The sequence below is a fragment of the Populus trichocarpa genome, chromosome 2 (assembly GCF_000002775.5).
Source record: "Populus trichocarpa isolate Nisqually-1 chromosome 2, P.trichocarpa_v4.1, whole genome shotgun sequence".
NCBI lineage: Eukaryota > Viridiplantae > Streptophyta > Magnoliopsida > Malpighiales > Salicaceae > Populus > Populus trichocarpa.
In genome coordinates, this window is record NC_037286.2 from 5,983,241 (window position 1) to 6,006,933 (window position 23,693).

The following is a 23,693-nucleotide window of genomic DNA, read 5'->3' on the forward strand; positions in this document are numbered from 1 at the left end:
TATAAGAGCCAGCACATCCTTGTCACATTATCAAGCAAAACAGACTATGCAAGAAAATCAAATAATTAACGCAAAACCAAGATGGTAAAAAATGAAACAATTGGGAAAGTAGATGTTTATATAATCCATTCCATATAAACTAAAAAGGAATAAAAAGTGCATAAACAAAGAGTTCAAGCGTAGCTCAAGAATGCCAGTACGTAGTTGCATGACAATTGGCATCTCTTTGATCTAGAATTAGTATTACACTCACCTTTTTTTTCCTTTTCTTTTCTTTTATTAATATGGGTGTCCAGGCCAGATTGCGCGTACCTTGACTAACCTCACGGACCCTGAAGTTAATAGTTCTGAAATTTATAAGACTCGAACTGTAACTCTACACTCTCCTTTCTTAAATTCTTTATCAATAGCATCCCTGTAGTTCCCTTGTGCATAATAAGCGAATCCAAGGGGACTGTAGGCTTTACTGTAACCCGTGTCGATTTCGAAAGATTTAAGACAATCTCTAATTGCTTCAGTATATTGGTGAACCTGAGTGTACGTAAGCAGCTGCCCTGACGTGCATGAATCATGTTAATCGATTGAAAACCTTTAGTGTCTGTGAATCTATACATGCCGGTATAAAGGGCCCAGTCATAGCACCAAATAATTTTGCACGGAGTGCATACTTTAATTAGTCCTCAAACATAGATGCAAGCACAAGACAAACTTCTATGTGAGAGATTCAGATATTGTGAGCTTTACACAAAGGACTAATACTGGACCTGTTACAGCAGCAAACAGTATTATTTTCACAAAGTGAAATGGCGCACGAATACAACTCTATTGCATCAGGGTATAGTTTGCACAGCATGGCCCCCTTTATACAGTGCTAAGCACCTTATCAACTGCTAAAAATGGCAGAAACAAATAAACATTTAAAGGGTGTATTTTTGGTAGCACAACCACAGTTTTTCTTATACTGGTTTGCATCAGAGATATTGAGAAAGCATTACAAGATATTCGCCACTTCATGGAGGGAGAACGCTCATGTGCACCTTGTGACTTTGATGCCTCAGCTAGACTGCTGCGGTCGTATGACTGGCATCTATTTTTTTCCATTTCCTGATCATATAACACATAATAAACAATCGAAGAATGCAATAAATCAGACACAGAAACAAGCATTAGATAACAAATTTGAAATTCTACGTAGGTGAACCACGTACAATTAGAGTGCTGGTAAATTTTCAAATCTACTTTGATGAACCACAAACAATCTACGTAGGGTCATCGTTCCCATCAGGAGTTGTCTAAAAAAGTGCATTTTCTCAAGCGCAGCAAAGAATTGCCCACATATAGCTCATCTCTAGATAACCCTTCCATGCAAGCAACATTCAAAATCAATCAACAAGCCTTCCAATTAAACCCTAGAAGAGCAGGGCATAAAAATAAAGGAGTATTACACACACCATCACCATCATTAGTATTAGTATTAGCATAAGATGAAGAAGGAGCATCCACTGGAGTCGTGCCACAGCTACAATCCGATTTGTGTTTTTGCTGGTCCAGTGAAGAAAGTTTAACATTTTGATTAAAAATTAATTATAATTTCAGAGAAAAGGGCTCATTTGTTAACTCCATTGATTCTTTAAGGACTCAATTGAGATTTACTATATATTTGGAAGGCTAATTGGAGGGCTATCCAAAAACATTAGAAACATGGACTATACTCCAAAAAAAAAAATATATATATATATATATATATATCTTAACGCAAACTGAAACAAAGGCCGAACGAAATATTTATTTCACAAGAGAATTAAAATTGCTCGTGCTTGATAGGTGGTTGTCTTCTTCATGTCCACTTGCTTATTTAGTGCCTTCTATGGATGTTGGTGGCAGGAGTCTATTGGTAGCTGACATTATCTCTGATGCTGTCTCACGGGATTTATCCTTTCTCCGCGCACCTTTGCCTGTGGATGTTGGAGATTCTTTGCTTGCTATTCCTCTTGCTAAAGTCTTCTCAACAGAGGATACATTAGCTTGGGAACACTGGATGCTATACAACTAAGGCTGGTTTTGACTTTGTTACGCTTCCTTATCCTGTGGAAACAAATTCTCGTTGGAGGATCTCCATAATGATGCTCTCAGTTTAGTTCCTCTGGGACCTTAGTTTCTGTTTTGATGTAAACTGTCCTCTATACCAGAAAAAGGAAAAAATAGAATTGCTCATGCGCATTTGGTACAAAAAATTGCACATATATATCTAGTCTCGAGGTACTCTTGAGTGCTAGTTCAGCGGAGAGGACGACTGAAGAAATAAATATCCTCAATTATCATTTCGGTTTGTCACCAGTAATGCCAAGGAGACCGATTTCTACAAACAACATCACTGTAATTAATGCTAAAAAAAGTATTAGTTCCATGAATTTAAAACCTTCCTCAAGAAGCTTTTTTTAAAATTCAAGTACCCCTGGCTTTACTACTTTCACCCATCACCCCCCTCAACTCCATTGCCAAAAACACAAAACAGAGAAACTGTTGAAAGGGAAATTAAATGGATGTTCTGTATGAACAGATAGTAATATTGATGATAATTTATTTGAAAATAGTCATCAATGACTCGTGTAAAAGCACTGACGACCCATTTGACATGATTTACAATAAATGACTTTCGAATTGAATCAAAATTTTTTTAAAAAATCTCTCATGGAATAACTCATGATAGAGTTAAATTAGATGTTTGATAAAAAAAGATAGCTCTGTCACAACTTTTTAAAATCAGGGTAATAATTATAAAGTTTAAATTAATGAGTTGAAAATCTTAACTTTCGATTGTGATTAAACTAAGATTTTGGCTCAAATTTGTAACATTTTTATTATTTACGTCAAAGTTAAGCCTAACCAAACATATTTATTATATTTCAAGGTAATAAAAAAAAAACATGATGTAAATATTATAACAAACTAATTCGAAAGGGAACCTGAAACATGTATTCCAGCTAGACATCCACTTGTTTACAACCATTTCAAGAAGCGGCAATAGAACCATTTCCAATGAGAAGAATTTGCAGGAACCATTAAAAAAAAAATGATGCTTGAAATTAGAAAGTGGTTAAACCGAGGATGTTAACCCCAAAAGGTACGGATTTGCAAGCATATCCAGCCATATGTTCGGATCAGTAATCAATGTTTTTCCATCTAAACCTTATAAGGCGATAAATTTTCAAGGGACTTGGAAGCGCATGTTTCCATCTGAAATTGACAAGCTAATGTTTTGACAATAATATTATGGAACATAGTGCAGTGAAGTAAAGGAATAAACATTCTCTTCAATAGCTCACCGAACATCCAAGTCAAATTGATTTAGAGAATTTAGGACCTAGCAAGAGCTAGGGCAAACCAGAAAAAGCTATCAACTATTGGATTAGGGTCAATGATGTAGTTTCTTGCAAAAAAAAATCTACAATTTAGATGAATAATGAAATATGCAGGGAAAGACGTAATTCAGAATTCTGGTAACTTTGGGAATAAGATTGATACAAAACTTTGAAAGGAAAATTGAAAATATCTACATATTTGGTAGCCATTTTAAGGTTTGCCCTAAGACTATTAGCAATGAACAAGAAATTGTGCGAGACAGCATTACGCCCAACACGAAGCCCAATCATGCCACCACCCGTAAAAAAATGAACCCTCAAGAAACCAAATTATTTTATGAACTAATTACATCAAGAATTTAAACAGGCATTCCTTCTCTCAGCAAGTAGTTTTAATTTGTATACCAATCATAATTCCTTGGTACAGATTCTGCCTCCATGGCGAGAAAAACATGTTCAGTGACACTTTTCTCTAATTCGTACTCCTATTTGTTAGAAATGGATAAAAAAGTACATTTAGAAATTATATACAGCATTGATTCTCGGGCATTTTTTTGGACCTTGCCAAGGTTATTCTCCGGCAAAGGGAGTGAGGGTAGGACCTGATCTCAAATTCTATAATTACTAGATCAATGACGAGGAATAGAAGGGAGAAAAACTATGAGACATGACTTGCACGCTTCCTCGATGATATGGAGAAGACTGGCATTCATCAAGAGTCCCGGGGTAATTCATCCAAATTGTTATAGGTTTTAAACTTACAGATCTAATTCTGAACACGAACGGCCCATTTGTAACTTAGACTTTCTTTCGCCTTGTTCTTCTGGCAATCTGAAAGAAGCAACACTGTAAGTGACTGTTTGGGAGTGTAGAAGAAGTTGCGTTTTAAAGTGATTTTAACTCGGAAATGCACTAAAATAATGTTTTTTATTTTTAAAATTTATTTTTGACATTAGCATATTAAAACGATCTAAAAACACCAAAAAATAATAATTTCAAGCACAAAAAATATCAAATTTTGGACAAACAGCGTTTTGGCCGCAATGCCAAACACGCCCTAATCAACTACAACTTATTTGTTGCAAAAAAGCAAACAAATAAGAGAATGAACAACATATCAATTTTCCAGATTTTGAACAACGTGACAGGCTTAAAAGCAGAAAAAGTGCAGATCCAACCCCCATTAAGAAATGCAGTGTTGCTAAAAAGAAAGAAAGGAACAAGGTGCAGTATCCCTCAACATGAAATATGAATTCAATTTAAAACAACAGATATGACGTTAACTTTGCCAAATTGAGATATAGCCACCATAAGGGTAAGGGATTGATTTTTATATTCACTGGTAAGTTTGTTAATGCCTTATAGTGAGATTCTTATATTCAGAAATTTATTCTCAGCAAATTAACCTTATTCTAACTCACAAATAAAATATTACTAGAAAACTCCACTCGATAATTTAAGAACAAAGGATTGTGTCATTTTAGGATATTTAATTCAAAAAAATATTGTCCACTTTAGGTTAGACAAAAATATAAAACATTACTATAAACATTTTCATGGTCTGGGTTTGTAGAGAGTCATGCTCAGTTTTTCATCAGAAAGCAGTCTGCAAATCCTACTTTATGGTAACTTTCAGAACATGCTATATTAAATGAAGGTAAAGCAAGTCAGGCTTACACAATCTTCATTTTCATCAATGATTTCTGATGCTGATATGTCCAAGAGAACTTTCTGTCCTTTCTTTCCCTTAGCTGCACCAAAAAAACAGTTCTTTTAACATTCATAAGAGCACCAGAATAACTTCGTGAAGGACACTTGTAGTGCAGCTTCTGACAATTCATTAACTTAAATGAGCAACAAATTTCACCCAAAGGCAGACACAGGTTTGTCTGCAAGGCAGATCGTGCACGCTTGAGGTGTTCTAATATGCCACCAAAGCTGAACAGGGATGTCAAGTTTCACACAGCTTGACATGGGAGGTGGCGGCATCTATTTGAGAGCTTGGGCATAAAGTTAAATTTGGTGATCAGGTAAATACAGAAACATGAGTGTTAAAATTTCTAAAGGGCCGACCAATTATTTCACCAATTGCAACAACAGACCAATCACGTCATTAGATGCAACATCTCCATTATGGGAAGATGAATATAAATACTTTATTTGATGGATAACTGAAAATAAAAGGTCAAAAATGACATTGGGGAACCATGGAAAACATTTCTTACTATTAAAGCATGATGCATTAAGATCTCTTCAGTCCCCAATGTAATGAACTCTGATTCATAACCCAAAAGTCATATTTCATGTGTCATGTAATAACATTATGAGAGGCCATAAAAAGGACTCCAAACAAATAAAAACTTTCAAACAGAGGATTTGTGTAACGACCCACACTTTCATATATGTTTATAGTTTAGCCCTTGGTTAATTTCTTACTTAACTATACTTACCTATCTCTCTCCCCCCTTCTTTTTTTTAAAGTATTTCGATCGGGGTTTTACAATTTGTGTCCTAAGCGCCAAGCATCCAAGTTAGGCACCAATTTGACGGGCCTGTTGCTACATGCTTGTTACATGCAAGGAATTATGAAATGCAGAATATAGCTTTCAAACTGTTATTTTCAGCTAAGCACTATTTAGAAACAAATAAAACCTTACAGATGAATGCAGTAGCTTCAAGAGCTCCATTTTCTCAAAGTTCTTGTTATATGATGGAAATCAATGATGTACTTTTTTTTAATATTGTTAACATCTTTTAAATCTAAAAGATGCATTAACATATTGTTCAGGGTTCAATCCCAAGTCAGTTTAATCTAAACCAGCATTTCAAGAAGCCATGAGCCACCATATACTTCTCAAAAAAGTCTTTGTTTCATAACGAGTGCCCCAAATCTAGGGATTGAGTATTCTGTTTCTATAAGAATTCCCTTCGTGGTTCATAAAACTTTATTAAGGGCAGCTTATGATATTCTAATAATCTAACCAATTGGTGCAGAATTTTTAGCAGTTCATATTACTAATTGTTGAATGATGACAACACTTTCAAATACATGACTCAAAGAAACATTTCCTCTCAACCAAATTATTTGAAGGAATTATAGAAATACTCCCAGTGTACTGTTGCCTCCTCTCACCTTTGAACCTGCATTAATGTAATGAGGGAGCGGGAGCAGGCATTGAATCATCTCTCAATTGCAGAAGCATCTACAGAAACTAATGCCTAGAGAAGCAGCCAGGAATGGCGATTGTACTCAAATGAAAAGGCTATTATTTACAAAGTTATTGCTTCAGAAATAGAAATTGTGATATTTGATACTATTTTTAATCTGTGCATTATCGTCACTAGACAACCAAACCTTATATTAATCGATATTTGAGGAAATCTGAAAAAGGAAACAGTTCAAGACTGGAAGTAAGACGGTGCAAACTATGAGTACTTCTTGCTGTAAGCTAACATTTATTCAATATTCCTTTAACAAATGTTTCATTAAACCAGGAAAAAACATGCAATGATAGCAGAAGTTTACCAGGAAAAGAAGTCACTCTTTCAGAGAACCTTCCACTTTCCATGCTTGCTAAGCTTTTGGTCGGTTTCACAGTACCATCTCCAAATGCACTACAAGTTTCTCTTTGACTGCTGAAAGAAGGGCACCCAACAGGATTGGTGTGAATGCAATAGAATTGGGGTGGAGAATTTTGAAAACACGAGCTAAGAGAGCGCAAAACAGTTTATTGGAACTCTACTGAAACCATCTCAAGAATATTAACTGCTAAAATCAAAGATTCTGAATTTTCTTTCCAATTTTGCTGTCCATAAATGACAAAATGAGAAGACATGTGCATCATCTTTCAATTGAAGAACCAACGGATCATCTCAGCAAGTAGAATGAATGATATGCCTACAAATATACGGTTGGACACTGCTAAAAACATTAGGAATTATTGATGGCTTACCAATGAATTGGATGGAAGGTGTTTGACACCTTGGTGAGCAAGGTCTCCTGCTGACGCAAAACATAAACCAAGAAAGAAAAGGAAAAAGAAAGATCTAATCAAAAATGGCTCTGATTGTCAAAATAGACACATGGTGTGAGATAACATGAAAACATAGTAGCCTGCCAGAGGTATATAAGAACAATAAACCTCAACTCGAATCAAAGAATTGAAAAGAATATGAAACAAAAAGCATAATTCTCTAAATTTAAGTTTAAGATATTCTGTCAAAGGATATGATATCTTGACATCTTGCCTCCTGAAAATGAGTTTCCAAGGGGAAGATGAGACCACTACAAACTTGCAGGACTAATTTAATGAGATAGATTATAATTTAGTCTGTGTTTTTTAATAGAATTTTAAATTAATCCCGGCTATTTGGAAATTATAACTAATTATTTGGATTCATGTTGACAATTAATTTATGTTACTTCTATAATAAAATACCCATAATGCCTTTTATGGTAAAAGTAGGCTTACAAAAACAACACACTTTTGTGTTTTCAAGGTTTCGAATGCACATAAACTCTGTTCATTGTTGTGTTTATATCAGCTCTGCAAGTTTCCTAGGGCTGTCACCAACACATGAGTCAATCAAATTCATAACCAAAACTGAAATATCAAGGAACTGCAAACATCCCAACACTACAGTTAACACATAATTCTAACAAAGTGCCAGAGTCTTTCAATTGCTTTGTTAACAAAACTAGGGATCACAGCATACAGTTAACACATAATTCTAACAAAGTGCCAGAGTCTTTTAATTGCTTTGTTAACAAAACTAGGGATCACAGCGTTTAGCTATCACCTTTTCCAATGGGGAGTTATCACTCATAGTCTCATGGCTCTCACTATCCAAGCATATAAGGTCACCACTGTCATAAGAAATCTGCAAACAATGTGAAAACCAAACTTACAAGAGAAAAATAGCCTGCAAAAAATTAATGTGATAGACAGAGTGCCAGATAGAGTGGAGCCACAGAGTGTTCATTAAATAACATAGATGATAAAATAAAACACATCTTCCACTAATAGTGAAATAACTGTTCATCTGAAGGGGATATACACCTGGGTATATGAATATAGGGGATCATCTTTCAATTTTCATGAGCAAACTAAATGGCATACACAATTTCCCAATTATTAATTTCCTTTCAATCTAACAGTTGATATGGAGTCCATTTTAGTTGCACATTTTACCTCTGAATTGTGATATCACCGCTTCTTTCTTGTGATATCCCCACATATATAGTCTCCTGCTTATGTTAACACAGTTTTCTCTCTTTATCTCTCCATCAAAGTGATCATAAGCTCCTATAAACATGGATCTATCAACAAATAAGATTTAGCTATCTTCTAAATACATCTATCTCTTGAAATGGTATAGAGGTATAAGAACTTATATGGAATATATTGATGTATTCAGGTTCCTTGATGGATCACCCATGACTTGCTTGGTGAACAATAAGGGCAGGTAGTTTATACTTTACACTGTTTTGTCCTTTATTTCACAATAAACCCACAATCTGTATTTTTATTCTGTGATTAGTGTTGTGAGGATTCGACCACTCTACCTGACAAGAAACGACAAAAAATCAGTTGTTTATATAATATTGCCTCAACAATGTCCCAGAATAAGTCTTCAACTAGACGTCCTCATTAACTGGAGATAGTATTCTGAGTATCTTCTGATGTGAGCTTCATTCTTGATAATGAATTATTAAGCAGTGCAAAAAGAAGAAATACTACCCAAAATTCTAAAAGTGAAATACACACACAAACACAAGCATGTGCACCCACATACATACATGCAGATAGAGAACATACTTACCCTCAAACTGCGAGGTTCTTTAAGCTCAGCCCTGGGATAATTGGAGGGAGTAATACTTTTACTAGCCTCAGCATTTTCTTTCAAAGAAGGAATCATTCTGTCTACACTCGAAACATGAGATCCAGGCTTCAAGGGTTTTGTGGTTGCAGAAGCACGAGATGACAAGCGCTGTTTTTTCTCCAAGTTGGATTTAGAACTTTTACTTGCATCATCTTTGTGCATGACAATACCAGACCGCTCATTCTGCAATACCACGGATTCAGAATCAATTGGAGAAAGGGCACGCTTTTGTCTACATCCCAAACCAATTTCCTCAGCTGCAGTTTTTTGCTTTTCTCTTGTACCCGTTAATGACAAACTAGCAACCTTTTGTGATGCTGGGTTGCTTGTGTTGTGTTCAACATCAGAAGACTGAATGGTAACCTCTTGACCCTTTCTCCTACGTTTGGAAAGAGTGGTGGTAGCAGTCTAGCATAAACAAAAATACAACATGAAATCATTAAAGAAATATGAAACAAAAGGGGAATTAGGTTAAAGATGCCTTCCAGATATATACCCCAGATATTTGAGATTTGAGAATGTGGACTACTCCTTTGACAAAACTTTCATCAACACTGAATTTAGTGAGGCATTTCAAGATACCCTGCATATCAAGAAAAAATTAGAAGATAACAAGCTAATTCACCAGAAAACGTAGATCCTTAAGAAAAGAAAACCTGCCTCGTCACACTTCTTAACAACACTAATTCTATATAATGATGATGGCAGCGAAATCTGCTTGGGGGCAAGTGATGAGGAAATGACATTATGATTTAATTCATTTACTATAGAGATCCCAATCTCTGCCAGAATGAGCAGCTTCTGCATTCATAATAATATTTTGGAATCAATATAGCACTATAACAATCAGAAGGTGAACAAAGGAGGCACTCTCTAAGTGAGAATACTAACAGGAGTTTGATGAGCATCAACAGCATCCTCAGTTTTTTTTATAGCACGAAAAATACTGAGCAAATACAAGGCTGCTTCATTAATAAGTCCTGTGTCACCATTGACAATACTAGCATTTACCAATGCCTGTAGGGCCCAAAAGAGGGGACTGCAGAAGAGAAGCATTATGAGTAACATCAAGGTACTAAAATTATATGAATATGAGTACTTAGTTTGCTTCAGATTAACCACCTGCAAAACTGAGCATATACTTGCTCATCTTGACAGCCATCAGGTGGGAAGCCAGCATCATGTGCAAGAACATGGATTAGGAAAACAACTATGTATGCTGGATAATCCATAGGTGAGCTTTCTTGCACTCCAGATGTTTGACGAATTTGAGCTTTTCTGCTATATTCCTTGATAAATTCTTCGATGTATTTAAATGACTGGAGCAAACAGTATCAACAGACATTATTTGATGTGAGACTAAACATATAGTATTTGACATTATATTTATATAAGAATCACACAAATAAGGGACAAAAACATACAGCATCTTGCAGATCCTTGCAGTGATCAGATGCAGCCAATGCATAAGCACAAGCATATCTGCTCGGTATAGAATGCTCCTTCAACAGCTTATGCATTTTATCAAGGAATAATCTCCCAACAAAGGGACAGGGTTCCTGCAGTTTGATAAAAGTAAAACAAAGAAAATGTTGCGGGAAGATAGCAAATTCACTTATAAAACATACTAGCAGGGCAACCAAGAAGAAATACCATCTCTGTGGTGATTTATCCACCTGATACATGGTGGTTCATAATTTAAAATTTTGGAAGTAAACACACATACATATTGATTGCTTTGGGAAGAGAACTGAATGATCAGTTTATTCATTGTCACTGAGCCTACTAGCTGTATTACTGATCACAACAACAGCCTTGCAAGATAAGTGATTGATAAAGGATTTTAAAAGTTGCCTAGATATCCCCAAACAAACATCCAACAGACAGCAATCCGAGAATAAGTTACTCCATAATGATCTTTTCTCAACCCATCAGAATCATCAGGCCAGAAGATACTGTTGTTTTTTTCTTGTCATTTTCATAAAAACCAAATAGTTTCTTTCCCCAAACAAGTACTTGGCACTTGCCACTGATAGTTTAGCAATATAGTAAAAAGAAACAAATGGTGCAAGTAGATGTTATTTCGTCTCCTAAAGGAAATGTTATGCAAATGAAGCAGGCATCAACAGCTCCCCAAATTCCATAGGACAAAATGCTTTCAAAAACTTGTCTTCATCCTTTCACATACCTTTGCCATCAAAACTGTAAAGCGAAAAATCTCTGGAGAAATATGTAAATCCCATCTCCTAGAAAGCAGAAGAACAGATTTCGCAGCAGCTAATTTGATGTGAGGCTTGTCGCTTTCGCTGCCCAAAAAAGTCCAGTAACACATTTTAAGAGCCAGGTTTTACATCAGGAAAAAAAATAAATCAAGGGACGAAAACTGACAGGTATGTTATTTACATCCAGAGTCCATATTTTGTTTATTTATACAATCATGATCCCATTTCCTTATTTTGTTTCCAAAAAGCTACTACAATGTGTTGATTGAGATGTATTGATAATAAAGATAATTATAATGTATTCATCAGAGTAAAATATGATTTTTCAGAGTAATGTTAACAGTCACAAGGAGAAGCTTAGGGAACTGAATTTCACCTATTTATAACTATTATATACCCAAGGAAAACTGATGTGCATAAACATGTTTATGTTTTTCGGCCATCATTACTTTTCCTGGTGACAAACCTCACTTTAAATGCATCAAATATTTGATGTGTGATTTGTCATATCTATAGATACCAATATAAATACTAACAAGCATGACAAAAAGATCTGTCCATTCCGCGCATATCTCAAACTCAAGCCTGCAGAATAGATAGATCTTTTGGTCATGCATATTAGTAGAAACTGGTATCAATAGATATGACAAATCACACCTCAAATATTTGATGCATTTAAACACAGGTTTATCATTGGGAAGAGTAATGATGACCTATGTGCTTCATATATTTATCTATTTTAGTGTGCATAGCAAATATTGAGATTGCTGAAATGAAATTTTTTTCCAAAGAATACCATGAGGTGATTCCATCAAAAGTATAGCCTGTTTGAAGCAACTTTGACAAAATATCTAGCAATTCATTGATATGCCGCTTGCCATGAGATCCTCGATGTGGCAAAAAACTCTTGACAAGTGCTTTCAGCGCATAAATCTGCAAGGATAACACTCAAAAATAAGCTTTTAGGCTATGCTACAAAGCCTGTGAAGTGTCTCACAAACTTGAAGTATAGATACACCACTCACAACCGAACAAATCGCGAGAATGGATTTGGATTGTCTCAACTACAGTACAAGGATGGTGTGAAGAACCAATGATTTGATTTATCTCCAATCAAACTCATAATTATGCAAAACAAACTAGTGGTTTTGGATTATCCCAAGTTCTGTACAGGGGATGGTTTGAATAGCACAGAACCATTTAAAAGACGATCATCTCAACTACTGTACAAGGAAGACACAACTTAGCAGATGATAGATAAGCAAATCAAACTCATGGTCTTGGCCACCTGCATCAGTCCAAATAATTGTTAAAGAATGACCAAGATCACTGTTAAAGAATCACAACTACTGTACAAGAATGATTTGGAAAAACTTGATAGAGTGATCAAGTTAAATGTGTCCAAGAAACTACTCATTTATCTTGGAGGTTTTACTTCTTCATAGCTTTGCAAAATCAATCATATCATGGCAACTTATTTTAAGATCCAACATCATTAATAATGAAACAAAAAAAATTCCAATTAACTAATACTTGAAACATGGAGCAATATCATTAGAGCAGAGAAACTGAACAAACTACAAGATTTGGAATCTCATCTCAACACTCGTTGCTCTTTCCGATTTCAACTTTAGCTTCTGGTACAACCGCTAATTTTCTTATCTATATTAGATATGCTAGCACTAAAGTTGTTTAGCGATCAGAGGAATCTAATCAGTCCTCCCTTGTCCCAAAATTGCTTGATACTCACACTTTAATGGTTTGTCAGTTAAACCAATTAAGACTCAAGGGAATAAGTTCAAAATTTAGTGGTTTGAAGCAGTCTTCACACAGAAAATCACTGTCATATTTGCACTTTAGACTGATAATTCTGTGGGAAATTTCCCTTCCATAATGCTCACCTTCAGCTTGCAAGAATCACAACACTCAGAAGTCTCGTCAGCTGAATGTTCATCTTCAGATGATTCCGCCTACAAAGAAAGAATCCACATTAAGTGCCACAACATTCCACACACAAATTCACACAGTACATGAGATGTTATGCAAAATTTCTTTTTGCTGCTTTATTCTGGATAAACAATATTAGATGAAGATAAATTTTATCTTGCTTATATTACTTGAAAAATTCTTCCAAATATGTATGATCTAATCTCTTGATTTTGAGCTTCAAATGCTGAAACAGAATGTTGCGCAATACAGCCCAAGGACTGCAATATGGTTGGGGTGTTCAGCCCACTATATAGAGAATCCACAAGTTCCTGTGAAGATGGAAAATAGCCATGATAATCAAAACACAAGCGCATATTTATTAGAAAATACTACACATTTAGATAAACACTAACAATAAGGAATTATTCATGCTGTAACAAAAGACATTCATTTGTGATGTACAAGAAAAAAGGATTGAAGTTGCTCAATCCCCGAGGAAATTGAAAAAAAATAAAAAACTGTTCCTTCCAATCAAGTTTCACTAAGGAAGTGAAGCTTACCAAACTGTTAAAAGGACAAACAATAAATAAATATAAAGTGAAACTATCAACACCGACATAAAACTTTGTAATGGGAATACATTGAATTCCTGCTTGGCACCAATTTGGCTCAATGGTAGTGGCCTCTTGGCTTCTATCAAGAGGTCACAAGTTCAATTCCTATTGTTTGCTTGAAAATGAACATGTTTACACCCCATGCAAGAGGGTGGCCAAGTTAGAACCCCGCCCCTACTTTGGTGCTTAAGATTTAATCCCTCCATGGTGGGGTATTAAACCTAGCTCCCCCTCCCCCCTAACACTAACAATCAAATCAAAATTCCCTCTAATATGAACAAAAATTGGTAAACATGTGCAATATTGCAAGTGTGTGAAATCAAACATGAGCATTCACCATATAGAAAAAAGAAAGTGGTCCCAAAACAGAATAAGAGAAAAGAATTTCAAATTATAGGATATGATAATCTCCATTACCTGATCCAATATGCATCGGAAAGTTCAAAGATTTTTTTTGTGAATGTCAGTGTCAAATTGTATGAAAAATAAATAGTTCTTGTCCTAAGAAACCAGGAAATAACCAACCCCCCCCCAAAAAAAAAAAAATACAGCGCCTTATGTTGTGTATTGTTCTAGCCTAAGGTAGCTGGAGCCATTGAATAATTCATGAGAAATCTTGTCATATTACAAGGGCTGGGCTAATTCGGTATTGAGTTACAATAGCCCCAGAATGGCATCGAGACTCAAGGAAATAATCTTCTTACAGCATCATGCAAACAAGATTGTCTTGTCATCTTTTCTTTTTAAAAGGCATTCAAAGTAGGCAATGAGACAACAGCTAATAGCTTAAAGTATGGATACAAAAAACAGGAATAAAGAGAAGCTGGGAGTCCACACCTTGCAAAGTTTTGAGAAAATGAACTCATCAGAAGAACCAACCAATGAAGCAATTGCAGAAACAGCATGCTTCGACTGAAAACGAGTTCCCTTGAGGCATATTCTCTCCAACAATGGATAAAACTCGCTGCATGGAGAACAAAGAGTCAAATGAAATCAGTATTGTCAAAGGCGAAAGGCTCTAAAAGGCGCCAAGCCTGTAAAATGCCTGAGGTGCTAGGTGCTTGCCCCAATGAACCAAGGCAATATGCGATAAATTAAAAAAATTATATGTAAAAATTATAATATATATATATATCACAAATATATATGTTATAAATTAAGATTAGAAAATCGAAGCGAAACTCAAAATACTGTGAAGTTTGAAATAAACTAAGTTCATTAAAAAAAATTGAAGTTTAAGAAAAAGTAAACATGGCAAGAAAAAAAATTCAGTTGTGAAGTTTGATAGGTGATGAACTTGAGATTTGAGAAAATGTTCTTTTATTAAAAAAAAAGTAATTTTTTTGGCAACATAACACCATGGATATTTAAAGTGAGAGAAAAGATAGGTAAAGGAGAAATAAAATGGAGAGAGACCGAAAGAAAAGGAAGAATGAAAATAAATGAAGAAAAAACAAACAAAAAGATGTACCTAATTCTTTGGAAAAGCGTGGCTGCCAAATGTGCCTCCAACTTTTTTTTTCTTCTTAAACCCTACTCTTTAATTTTACAAATATACACTTAAATTATTTTTGGTGGTGCATAGAAAGAATATAGACAAATTGATCAAAACACATACCAATTAAAAAAAGGGAGAAGGAACATATATTTTGACTAGGTGTTTTGCTTCAGCGCCCGACGATGCTTGCACTCCAGGCAAGTGCCTAGGCAACGCCTAGTTAAATTGTGCTTTGGGGTCTCGCCTTGCCTCGCTTGGAGTGCCTAGGCAAGCACCTCAATGCATATTGACAACATTGAATGAAATAACATTCAAGTTTTTGTGTTTCAAAAATGTTTTAGAAAAAATTTTAAAATTTTTTTATTTTTCTTTGCTTCAAATTAATATTATTTTTAAATCATTATGAAACAACCTAAGTCATTCACTATTATACCAACTAGTAATAACTAACACCTCCCTCAAACACATTCACTTGGATTAAGCATGAAGAATATAATCAGCATAGACCACATATAATCTGATCCAGATTTTGAACAGATGGAAAGTTACATTTGCTTACAAAATGAAATGTAGTCCCAATATCATCATAAAGCATAGTGAAGTTACCTGAATTTGGCTTTAATATGAGGGCCTGCTTTGGCCAAGACTTCAACCAGCGTATCATTAATTGAATTGTTTTCTTCTAACAGCAATTGAAACTGCTCTTCCAAACCCCGCATAAAAGAGGGGTAAACACTGATAATAGCCTATATTACGCAATGTGTCAGTTATATTGATTGAACTGGATTTTCAGTAAAGGAAAATGCAAATTTATATGATAAAGAAGCTCTCATTTGAGCATCATTACATTGCTATTATAACACTTAAAGAAGCTCTAAAATTAAAATATATGCCAACTGCTTCCACAAATCATATCCTATTCCAAGGCTGCTACCACCACTGTAAAGAAAAATGCATATTGATGCACCAAATAACTCTGAAGCTTCTGTTGAAGTAGGGACTAAAATGCTAGTGTGTGACAAGCTAGTAGCCTGAAGTGATATCATCTTAGCTTAACAATCATTCAGAAGATTGCCTGAACATTGACAACCACTTAAATAAAATTCAAATATTTAAATCTCAAAGTCGAGGTGTTCTAATCTAAAGGAGTGAAAAACATTTTGCAATCCCGCGCAGCCACCTATAAAATTTGAGAAAAAACCATTTAGAACAAATTTTGTTTTCATCAAGAAACTTGATTATTTCCAACCATTGTAAATTTTGGAAGAGTTCACAGTCCAGTGGGCAAGAATTTGCCATCAGTTTTGTCTAATTTTTGGATCTCATATCCCAACAGAGCATTTTAATGCCATTTCATCACCACTTGAAAAAAAAAAGAGGAAAAAGGGAGCTTTATACATATCTAAAAAGCAATTACCCTTACCAGAAGCAATTTAGCAGAGGCCTTGAGATGTTGTTCAAAACCACTGCTGGAGATATGATCTAAAATACATTGAACATGCTCTGAGCTGAATATGTTAAATGAGCATTTTGAGGAGAGTAATTGTAGAAACTCAAAATGTGGATGCTTGTCTCCTATCATTTTCAGAAATTTATCCTGAGAAAAAGAGCGTGTAATATACAATAAATTAGGTAATATTTAAAATAGGAAGGGAAGCACGTTATATATTTTCACAAATAAAAAAGATTGAAGTAAGCTCATGAATAGGACTTATTAAAGGAAAATGACACATCCATCAAATTAAAGACACTCACCTCCATTAGCATAGAACTCTCAAACCATAGAAGAAAACAGTAGTAAGATGAGCACATAAACACACAAAAAACAGTCGCTCATCATACAATAGGACTAGAAAGTTACAACAATGTAAAAACTGGAAATCATGGCGGCAAAGGAAGTAAAGTACAGAGCAGCAAGAATCCGTAAAGTGCACCCTGTCTGGTCCAGTAGTGCTGATAAGATAGGTGTGAAGCTTAAAGAAAAAATGAGTGCCTTTCAAATTATTTTAGCAAAATTGAGAATAAGATCGAGTGTATTGGGCTTCTGTAACTGGAGCAAATATTTTCTAGTTTATAACATGACACGGTTGACCTGAAACCTGACTAAGTTTCACCTCGAAGTCTCTAGCAAGAAGCAAAATTTGATTCTCGCATAGTATGGAACATTTTAAGATGAAGATGCAAAGAATTCAAGACAACCACTATAAAATTGACCCAGCTCACTAAGATCCTTTGTTTTAGCAAATCAATAGAAGCATTTACAGCACGTGACAACAATACAGAAAGATAGTTGACGGTAATAATAAATAAGGCAGGACATAAGTTGTATTGTGATTGATATTTTCTTTCAATTACACCAGAGAAGGAAGAGAAGTGAACTACACACTCTAGTTTGCTGGGCACTTTTAATTGTTCGATCATCCAATAATTGCTCCAGTGCAATGAAAATCTTGCTATCTTTCATCTGGTTCAATTTATGGAAGCACTCTTCTGCCTTCAAAGGATCTGGAAAGGATGCTGACATTTTCACAAATGAATTTTTTATTCTCCTCTCCATTTCTTCTGAACTGCTGTCCTGCAATATGTATTTATAAAAAAACATTTATCACAGCCAAGAATCAATAAACAAAAATGCATGAAGCTGTGCTACTGAGCACTCTGACATTTAACAAAAGTCAAATAATAAAAGTCATACTCTAGCCATTCATACAAAAAACTCAGGTCAAAAAGTGAGAAGTACAAAAAAACTTTTTGCATGCATATGTGCACTTTATATCAATCACGTTAATCCGATATGCATGAAAGTTTCAGACACTTGATCTACTAAAGTTTCATCAAAATGGACAAGCAAGTTAAATTGTCAAAAGCTTCTTAGTATCAGCCACAATGCTCTAGTTTATACCTTCTCTTTCTTCCGTTGTGCCAAATAAATTTGCATTTCAGTCTGCAGCCTGAAAACAAAGACACGTGGTAAAAAACAGCCATTTCTATCCTAATTACAGTAGCACTCATTATCAATACCTTCCCTTCTGAGATAATATAGATATCAGTGCCTTCACGTGAGAAGAAGTGAAAAGAGAGAACAATTGGATCCAGTGCCTTGTCCTTTCCTCGACAGGAAGAAAGACAGGAAATAAATCCTCTGCAATAACAAGCTCCATGTTTTGGGGCCTGGAGAATATAGATAAAATATTACATCCAATAACATAATTTAGATTGGTGGATTAATTAGTCAAAAGAAGTGAAGGATCAAACCTGAAATCCTTACAATCTTTATCATAGGAAAGCATCAAGACTTTACAAGGAATCTGTTCAAAGTGATCACTTGCTGTCATGAGGCCTTCAGAACACATGATACAATAATCTCGATATACCTCCATCAACTTCTCCAAAGCCTTCTTTCTGACAGATATCTGCACAGTAAGTATGAGTTAGACCAGATTTTTTCCCACATAAGTAGACAGCTTTCGTTCAAGTGAGCAGAAACTTCTGAAGAAGAATTACCTTCTTATCCCGAAGTCTTTCAGAAACTTTTGATATTAGTTCGGGTGGAAAAAACCTCAGGTTAGTCCTGGCAAGATCACAGGCAACAACAGCAGCCTGTGTTCGCACTCTATCATCAAAGTCCAGCAATCGACCTTCAAGAACAGCTGATTCATTGACATGAGACAGGTTAGATTTCAAAGACCCTATTTATTGACAAGTAAACTCACTTGCTGAATCACTTACTAAGTATTTCACGTGATACATTCCCAGAGGGATTGGCTATGTAGCATGCTTTAGCACACTGCAAAACACTAAGTCTAACTTCTGCTGATTTATCAGAGAATCTATTTTTGAACTCTACAAAAAGACTCTGATATTTCTGTACAGCATGATGCTCGGGTAGTGCCAAGAGCTTTCCAATTAAATTAACAGCTTTTATTCGGACATCAACCTGATCTGTCTAGACAATAGAATTCAAAGTTTATTTTAATGAAGATCAGAGGATAACTTTCCAAAAGAAAAGAGGAAAAGAAACAGAACAAATAAGGGTACATTGCAGGTAATAGGAAAAACAACAAATGTTCCTTTAAGAAGACATGGAAAAACTTCGCAATATTCAGCCCATGTGATAAAAGTGAGATGTCATATACCTTCAAAAAGAAGATGCAATGCTATGATAGATTAGGATAAATGAGTTTGAGGAGGATGTCGTACCAGTAACTCTTGAGTCAAGTTGGGGATGACACCAAGAAGCATATGAGGAGCACACTGGAAAACTTTAAAAAGGATTTCGTGGTAAAATTCCTTAAGCTCACTCTCAACAGCATCTCTGTCTAAGAAACAAGATGTTAAAAACCCACAAACAAATGGTTCAAGCTTTTCTTCACAAGTTTGGATGACAGATGCAGCAAGCTGAGATGCAGCAGGAGTTGCAGCCTGTGGGGAAAAAACAGAAGCGGAAGGGGGGATGATGAAGTCAAGCATCAGGAATTGGCCCAAAGCAGAAAGGATTTCAGATGAATCCAAATGTTAGAGCTAGACAGTTTACTACCAAACCAGTAACTGATAGGCCTAGTCAAGAGAGCAAATACTGCATGTTCAAACATCCAACCCAAAGCCTCAAGCTAGTGCAAGAAGAGGTCCACGAATTTAAGCCATACTTAAGGCATAACAAATAGATTTCCTGTCATAGTAATTTATATATTTCAGCCATGAATCACGAACCCTTGGCAAGATTTCAGGCATGAATTTTTACACGGTTGGACTACTTGCTCCATTCAAGAAATGCCCGTCAAAGACATTCAAAACCCAAAAAGAAAGAACTGGTCAAGTTAGATCTAACATATAAATTTCATGCATTTGTCCACTGTACAAGCAAAAATCACTGGTCTAAAATCTAATTTGACATTTAACAAGTTTGTCACGAGAAATAATCGCTGCATGAACCAAAACAAGATATTGTACAAATACTAACCTTTCCTTCCTTTATAAGATTCAGCAAAATCACATCCAAAAGTGCTTGAGAAGCCTCCTCGTTTAAAACATGTTTCATTATAGACAGAATCTCATCAATCAAAGACTGCTGGTGATGTTCCCTACAAAGGCAGAATACAGTGCCATGAATAGTGCTGCATTAGCAATAAAGGCAAGGAAAACAGCAAACAGCCGAAACATATTATCATAAAACCAAAGAAAGTACCTGAGCTACATGCAAACAACAAGTAACCTCAATTATATGACTTCATCTCCCTCCAAAACTCAATGGTTGATCAAATTTTTACAATAAAAGAAAAAATATCCACAAATGGTCATACCGTAAGTATTGACTGGAAGTTGATGAGCAAAGGACCCAGGTTAAAAAGACAGTGAGTATATATATTGGTAACGAGATCAGTGCAGGAAAGAAAATTTGATTTCATATACTTAATCTAGTTAAACACGGAGAGTATGATATTAGCAGGAGCTAAGTGTCTAGGCTCTGAGGTGACACTATCAATAAGTATTCATTACAAAGAGGTGCTGTACTATGTAACTTTAATTGAGAGTTTCAACATCTTCAGCTTTAGTCAACCAAGTTTGCTTCACAGCACATAGTTAAGATCCAAATGGGAGAAAAAAAGAGGAAAAAGAAAACATCAAGAAAACCATAGAGAATAAATCAAGCACGCTATTTTCAATTACGTTGACTGAATTAACAAATACACAGAAAAAAAAACCGAGAAAAGAGAAAAGAGAGAGCATTCTAACCTCACAGAAGAGAAAAAAATTTTGAACATTTCAAGAACAAGATCGTGGCAGTCAACATCCAGCATGATCACACAACATTTACAACGTGCCACAGTTTCCAATACTTTAACTCTCCTCAGAAAGTGTGGGCTAGCAGTATCACTGAGCTCCTTGAACATGTTGAGAAAAAGTATAAATATATCCTTCGAAAAGAAAACCGGATCAATGTCAGTCGCAGTCATTATTTATCAATATTCTGAAGAGATGTCAGCACAGTTGCAAACATGCAGATGCATGTTACTTCTATTCACAAGCACACAGATGCACGTAAAGAAGAGCATCCAGAAATTGAGATAACATGCTAAAAACACAAGTATGAGCATGGAAAGAGTCTCATTACCCTCAGATATTTGTCCTCGAAAGGAGGCTCCGGTGCCAAGACCCGAAACACTTCACTGACACAGATTGCCACCAAAAGTTTGACTTCTTTGTCAGTATGCTTAATAAGATAGTGCTTCAGAATAGACTTCCTCAGGGGCTTTATAGCAGCTTCTAACTTCTTTGTAGCTTCTGCCTTTTTAAAAGTTTCCAAAGGCTGTTCAATTTGTGACAAAGCATTTGCAGCTTGCTACAAATAAAAATTATTAAAATTAACCAAATCTAAACAACCTTGACAAATAAATATATAATGATGTGCAGAGAAAATCTCATATATTACACGTTACTTTCAAAAATTAAAAAGAAAATCGAAATCAGATTTGATTCAGTACCGGAAATTTTCAAAATAGACAAAAAATAATAATTACATATCAGCATTATTTTCTTGGAGAAACCAGCTAGTGATTATTAAATAGAAAAAAAATAAAAGGTATAAATTAATCGATCCCGATTCCGTAACAATACTAGTATTAACGGGTAAATAAATAATATATGTGAGAAAACTCACACGTTATTTCAACTTTTTCAAAAAATAAAAACATGAAGAAAAGGCGAATTCGAAATATTTAGAGAAACTGGAAGCAAGCCCGAATTCTCTAAAGTGAATTACTAAAAACAGTTGAATAAACGCCTACAGTGAACAAAATCGAGTCAGTACAAAACCAAGGGTTTTTGTGTTATTGCGAGGAATTATTTTTCGTGAAAATAAAGGAAAAATACGCATACACGGAGCGATTTGACAAGGAAGTCCTTGTTGGGCCGAGCGTGTCGACCGAGATGGTCGCCGATTTCGGAAACGAGTTGAAGCGGAGATTCGTCCATTGAATAGCTGGAGAAGAGAGGATTTGAAGATTTTTTTAGTGGAAAGAGAGTGAGGGTAAAGCGAGAGGAGGGAATTTTTTTTGTTGTTGTTGGTTTGGGACTGGCATCTGCCCAAATGCGAAAAGCGTGTTTCTAGAGATGGAAGGAGAGGTTTCAAGCGGGTACGATCCCGCCTATGCGTCGCGTGGATTTCACGCGTTGAGATTTCCGTATAGTAGGCGGGCATGAGATCAAACGGTTAAGGGGCTGTAGGTTATTCTTGGGAGGGGGCTAGGATAGTGCCAGGTCGGCAACACGATAACAGAAACAAAAGGTTGAAGATTTTTTTTAAGTAAAAATTATTGAATTGGTATACTCAGTCGTTTTAATTTATGTCATTGCTTAACATGCACTTATGAAGGTGTTTGGGTCTGCTGGTGCTGCTGCTGCTGTTGCGGCTGCGGCTGGCATCAAAAGTTATTTTTAGTGGAACGTGTCCGAGTACATTGAAATTATAAAAAATGTAAACTGGTAATTGCACTATCAAGTAAATAGTAAAATGTGTATAAATCTCCATCTTGTTATGGATTTTTAAAAAAAAAATTGTCATTGTTTAATATGCATTTTTTTTTCCTGATCTCTTGATTTTTTATTTGTTTTCTCCTGGGCTATTAAACTTTTTTTTTTTTTTGGTCATTGTAAGTTATGCTTTTTATGTTTTATTTTTGGGATTTATTTTGATTTACATGTTCTTATGCATGTTGAATGTCAACAGATATTCTAACGTTGAATGCATTTACATGCTATTAAATGTGGTCTCTTAGGTTATGTTGTCGTGTTTATATATATATATATATATATATATATATATATATATTGATTTACATGCTATTACATGGGTGTAATGTCATGGAATATTCTAACATCAGGTAAGTGGTCGATTTTAAAAGGGAATTTAGATTACTATTCTTAAAAAAACAAAACAACATACCAAAATTAATATAAAAGAAAAACAAAGCATTTTTTTCGTTGCAGTATTCCAAAGACGCGAGAAACTTTACTTGGTTCCATCAAATTTTTCTTTTTGCATTTTTGGTCCATGATATTTTAAAATTTTATATTTTTATCTTAAATATTTTTTTTTGGGTATTAAAAGATGTTAGAAAAACTCATTGAAAAAGAATAGAAAGAGAGAGGGAGACAGAGTCAGCCACGTCCCAACCTCAGAAAGGGT

General features: G+C 35.2%; 1 protein-coding gene across 5 annotated transcripts; it reads right to left on the reverse strand.

Moving 5' to 3' along the window:
* Window positions 1–3,664: 3,664 nt before the first annotated feature.
* LOC7463158 (sister chromatid cohesion protein PDS5 homolog B) lies at window positions 3,665–22,698 on the reverse strand. Of its 5 annotated transcripts, XR_002980433.2 has the most exons (30): window positions 22,385–22,698; window positions 21,621–21,848; window positions 21,242–21,423; window positions 20,469–20,589; window positions 19,709–19,930; window positions 19,238–19,454; window positions 19,013–19,158; window positions 18,764–18,921; window positions 18,530–18,679; window positions 18,411–18,459; window positions 17,895–18,083; window positions 16,932–17,105; window positions 16,115–16,254; window positions 14,848–14,974; window positions 13,585–13,725; window positions 13,369–13,437; window positions 12,264–12,400; window positions 11,434–11,551; window positions 10,670–10,804; window positions 10,368–10,564; window positions 10,137–10,284; window positions 9,906–10,046; window positions 9,742–9,828; window positions 9,186–9,653; window positions 8,163–8,243; window positions 7,316–7,365; window positions 6,889–6,998; window positions 6,496–6,574; window positions 5,040–5,113; window positions 4,051–4,193 (listed from the first exon to the last, which is right to left on the reverse strand). XR_002980433.2 is itself a non-coding variant. In XM_052450592.1 (29 exons), exons 1-29 carry the CDS (start codon window positions 22,478–22,480, stop codon window positions 4,161–4,163), a joined length of 4,182 nt encoding a protein of 1,393 aa, XP_052306552.1. In that variant the 5' UTR covers window positions 22,481–22,696; the 3' UTR covers window positions 3,665–4,160. The 5 variants fall into 5 exon arrangements, 4 of the variants coding, with proteins under 4 accessions (XP_052306552.1, XP_052306551.1, XP_024451185.2 ...); XM_052450592.1 differs by lacking the exon at window positions 6,496–6,574 and having other exon boundaries at window positions 3,665–4,193; window positions 6,889–6,995; window positions 7,316–7,362; window positions 22,385–22,696; XM_052450591.1 differs by lacking the exon at window positions 6,496–6,574 and having other exon boundaries at window positions 3,665–4,193; window positions 6,889–6,995; window positions 22,385–22,696.
* Window positions 22,699–23,693: the final 995 nt, after the last annotated feature.

Coding starts and splice junctions, on each gene's coding strand:
- LOC7463158 (XM_024595417.2), bottom strand. CDS start 22,480: ATGGACGAATCTCCGCTTCAACTCGTTTCCGAAATCGGCGACCATCTC. Junction 20,590..21,241: donor ATTTTTTTCTCTTCTGTGAG/GTTAGAATGCTC, acceptor CTGCCTTTGTAG/GGAACATCACCAGCAGTCTT. Junction 10,805..11,433: donor TTACAGTTTTGATGGCAAAG/GTATGTGAAAGG, acceptor ATCAAACTGCAG/GAACCCTGTCCCTTTGTTGG.